Source organism: Erythranthe guttata, chromosome 10 (genome assembly GCF_056151865.1).
Source record: "Erythranthe guttata isolate IM_541 chromosome 10, IM_541, whole genome shotgun sequence".
NCBI classification, from domain to species: Eukaryota; Viridiplantae; Streptophyta; class Magnoliopsida; order Lamiales; family Phrymaceae; genus Erythranthe; species Erythranthe guttata.
The window spans coordinates 8,082,905-8,086,566 of NC_142542.1; the positions used below are offsets into that span (position 1 = coordinate 8,082,905).

The 3,662-nt window shown below is 35.0% G+C and overlaps 1 protein-coding gene across 1 annotated transcript; it reads right to left on the reverse strand.

Moving 5' to 3' along the window:
* Positions 1 to 2,607, reverse strand: LOC105969280 (loganic acid O-methyltransferase). Its single transcript, XM_012994029.2, has 3 exons — positions 2,486 to 2,607; positions 1,078 to 1,761; positions 1 to 485 (listed from the first exon to the last, which is right to left on the reverse strand). The coding sequence occupies exons 1-3, from the start codon at positions 2,552 to 2,554 to the stop codon at positions 138 to 140; spliced, it is 1,101 nt and encodes a 366-aa protein (XP_012849483.2). The 5' UTR covers positions 2,555 to 2,607; the 3' UTR covers positions 1 to 137.
* Between the last annotated feature and the right edge of the window lie 1,055 nt (positions 2,608 to 3,662).

Consider the following 3,662-nt stretch of genomic DNA (forward strand, 5'->3'; position numbering starts at 1 on the left):
TTATAACAATAATTTGGATTAATTAATTTTTTTGTATGCTTGAAATATGATAAGACTATAATATATTAATTTAATTAAAATTTTAGCAATATAACACTATGTATGCAATGTTTTGTGAAGCTAAAACAATTTCGATACTAGTCGAATTTGCGCTTGAGAACAGAGAAGAACTGAGCACCAATCTCGATCCCAGATGCATGAAGCATTTGATAAAACTTATTCTTCTGCTTCACTGCCCTTTTGAAGAGTTCATCCACAATCTCAATTCCTAGTTGATTGACAATAGTTTCTTCCGTAAATGCCCTCAGGTGCATTACTGCACTCTCAATGTCTATAGGGGCTTCCATGTCTGACCTTGCATTCCTTAATTCCATTTTCACAATTTCAAAACTGCCATTTAGCTCCACCAGGCTCTTCATTTGCTTCACAGAAGGATATACGTGAGGAATGTTGAGTGAGTCAACTCGGTCTTCAATTAATATTCCCTGTTTGCAGATTGGACAAAAATGGCCTAACAAAATTAGCTAAAACTCCCTCAAAAGTCAAATGTAATTCTGATTTTTATTTTAAGTATTAATTTATCATGTCCAAAAAAAAAAAGAAAAAAATGAATACTTTTATTTGGGTAAAAACTCATCCCCTTAATTTTTAATTTTTTTTTTTTTTGCATAAAATCCCCTTAATTCACTACAAGAGTAAATGACAATAGTGACAGCCAATGAGAAGAATATCAAAATTTGTCGTTAAATATTTTATCTTATATATTAAGTTACAATATTTTGTATATTATCAGTAATAATTCCGTGTGGTTGCCATTTTTATTTCTCTTTTTTATCCTATATAGATTTAATTTTAGGGCTACATGGATGTATAGAATTAGTCAAACATCATGAATATGAATGAAAAACATAGTGACATACTCTCATACTCATATTAATTAGTATTTTTATAAAATTGAGAACATGCGTGATGCATTCTTTGACCATTTGAATAAAATCATAATAAATTAACTAAAAAAAGTCAAATTAATGCAAGTAAAATGCATTTTAATTTTAAAATCATTAATTCATAGCATACCTCATTGACCATGTCCATGAGGATGGATCCAAGAAAAGTGAGTGCTATCCCAACATCATGCGTAACGCCGCCGTCGGGGACACCCGGCATCAGAATAACAATCATTCCACCGCCAACAATTTCTTCCGCCCTCGCCGTCAAGAACGCCTGCATATCCTTTTCGAACTGATCCGCATAAGCTGCCACCACAGCATCGGAGGCACCCGTGTAGTGTATTCTACCGCTGTTATAGGCGGGAGAATTTATGTCCACCAAATCCACCGGTAACTCGGACAGCCAGTGAAGCGAGGAAGAGCAATACGCGATGTGGATCGAAGAAGATGGGAACAATCTGCCGTAGAAAGAACCGGGAACACCCGCTGCGAAATACTTCCTCTCGTGTTGAGGCGGAAGAGAGGCAAAGAGGGTGTTGAAGTCGTTGGCCGTCTGATCGTTGAAGAATACTTGGAACTCGATTCGATTTTCTTCGGAGTTTTCTTGTGAAATATTGTGGTGCTTGTGTTCGACGGTTTCGATTAGGGTTTGCATGGCTAAGAGAGTGTTTTGTCCGACGGAGCATCCTAAGTCTGCAATGGCGAATGTGGTCGCGGTCGAATTAGGTGATGACGATAGCAGTGTTTTTAGGTCAAGGCTTTCGAGTAGGGCCTCCTTTATTACATTCTTTGCTGCATTTAACCCATCCCTCTGCAGATTGATTAATTTGTGTTGTAGTCAAACTAATGAATATATGATTAAAAGTGTTTGAATTGTAAAACTTAATGTTATTAACATAGAAAATACTCCCTCGTTTCATATTATAGGTTTCAGTTTGCTCATATTTAATATTATAATACCTGTCACTTTAAAATTTTCAGTTCGGACGACTTTTTATTTTTTATTTTTGTCAAATTTTACTCTTATATTTATGAATTTGACAAAAGAGAAAATGAAAATCTATAACTGAGTGAATTTGTCAAATAAGAATATTTTTCCTAAACTCAATTACTCTATTCTTACTAAATTTATTAATTAATGTGTATCAACTTTAATCGACACATAATATCAAACGAATGGAGTGGTAAATCTCTAAATAAAATATGATGGTTCATTGAATTCATTATTAGAAAATTAAGTGTTATTTTTTACGGAAACATCTAATATGATTCAAATTTTTTGACAAGTACATCTTCTAAAAACTCACCATTCAGAGGGTCGTGCGCTCAAACAAATACATAGTATTTAGTTTTTTTTCTATCTAATATTAACCATATTAGAAGTTTTTTAGCAATTCTATACAACAATATCAGCACACAATATAATCAATATATATATATATATATATATATATATATATATATATATATATATATATATATCAAAAGTGTATTATATTGTGATTGTGTGTATGTAGAATTAAAAGGTAGAGAACCTGCAAATTGGAGTTCTTGAGGTAACTATAGGTGCCATCGCCACCATTCATTGCAGATGATTGTGCCATCTATCTTCTTTTTCTTAAATCTGATTTTTGGCTAAATTATTTTGGATTGGTGCGTATTTTCATTTGCTAGTATCTCTATTTATAGTCAAGGTCAAAATCAGTGTTTTCTTATTTTGAAATTGACAGCAATTATCCAACTAACTTTGTTGACTTTTTTAGTTAAATACCATATGGTCAACATAATGAGCGCCGAAATGATCAACTTGTCAACCTTTATTATTGATGGCTTCACACTTATAACATTACTCTCTCCATTCACCCCCCAACAGTTGACTAAATATAGCTAGGTGGTTATACTTCCATGTGCTGGTAGATATAGTCAAACAAAACTAAGATAGTATGAATGTAATAGGGGCAACAAGTGATATCAGAATTTAATAGGGTAATTTGCATCCGTCTCCCCTAAACTTTTGTGTTTGGACAAGTGCACCCAAAGAGCATCTCCGACCGGTCGCTATATCGTCATTTTTTCATCTAATTCATGTGTTTTTAGTCTCCCACCCGAAATTCATATATCACCATTACACCTAAAATTATAGAGATTTGGTTTTAGCCTCTCACCGTGCTCAACTTCATATCACCAAATAATCAAATCCTATTTGATATGCCTAATTGGGCCAACCCAATGGGCCTACAATTTATCTAATAATTGAGCCCACTACACGAAAGCCCAAACACCTTCAAAATAAGGCTTGGGCACAACAAAGCAAAACCAACCCAATAAACGACATAATAAATAGAGGTTTTACTCATTTTGTTAAGGTACGTCCTATTAACTTAGCAATACTTCAATATGTATTCTCTGGACTATTTCCATTATCCGCACGTCTGACTTGAGCGTCGGAGGGATTTCCACCGGATCAACCCCCGGCTTAGTTTACGTGTTCTATGATCGCAGGTATCTCAAGGTCATCAAGCTCGTGAGCCAGTGATCCACTATGCTATTCCAGCTCATCCTACAACTCACTAAGGTGATCTATCTCTATAATCATCATTTTTTGGCGCCGTCTGTGGGAAGACGAACAAGATCACGTAGCGCGCAAGATGGCCTTGAGACATCTGCTCAGGGGAGTGTGACACTGCTAACAACCTCCCACCTCGTGGAAGC

Bases quoted from the DNA above. Each gene is read 5' to 3' on its own strand.
- LOC105969280 (XM_012994029.2), bottom strand. From the start codon at position 2,554: ATGGCACAATCATCTGCAATGAATGGTGGCGATGGCACCTATAGTTAC. The intron at 1,762-2,485 runs GTTCTCTACCTT...ATCAATCTGCAG, and splicing joins TCAAGAACTCCAATTTGCAG to AGGGATGGGTTAAATGCAGC. The intron at 486-1,077 runs GTATGCTATGAA...ATCTGCAAACAG, and splicing joins TCATGGACATGGTCAATGAG to GGAATATTAATTGAAGACCG.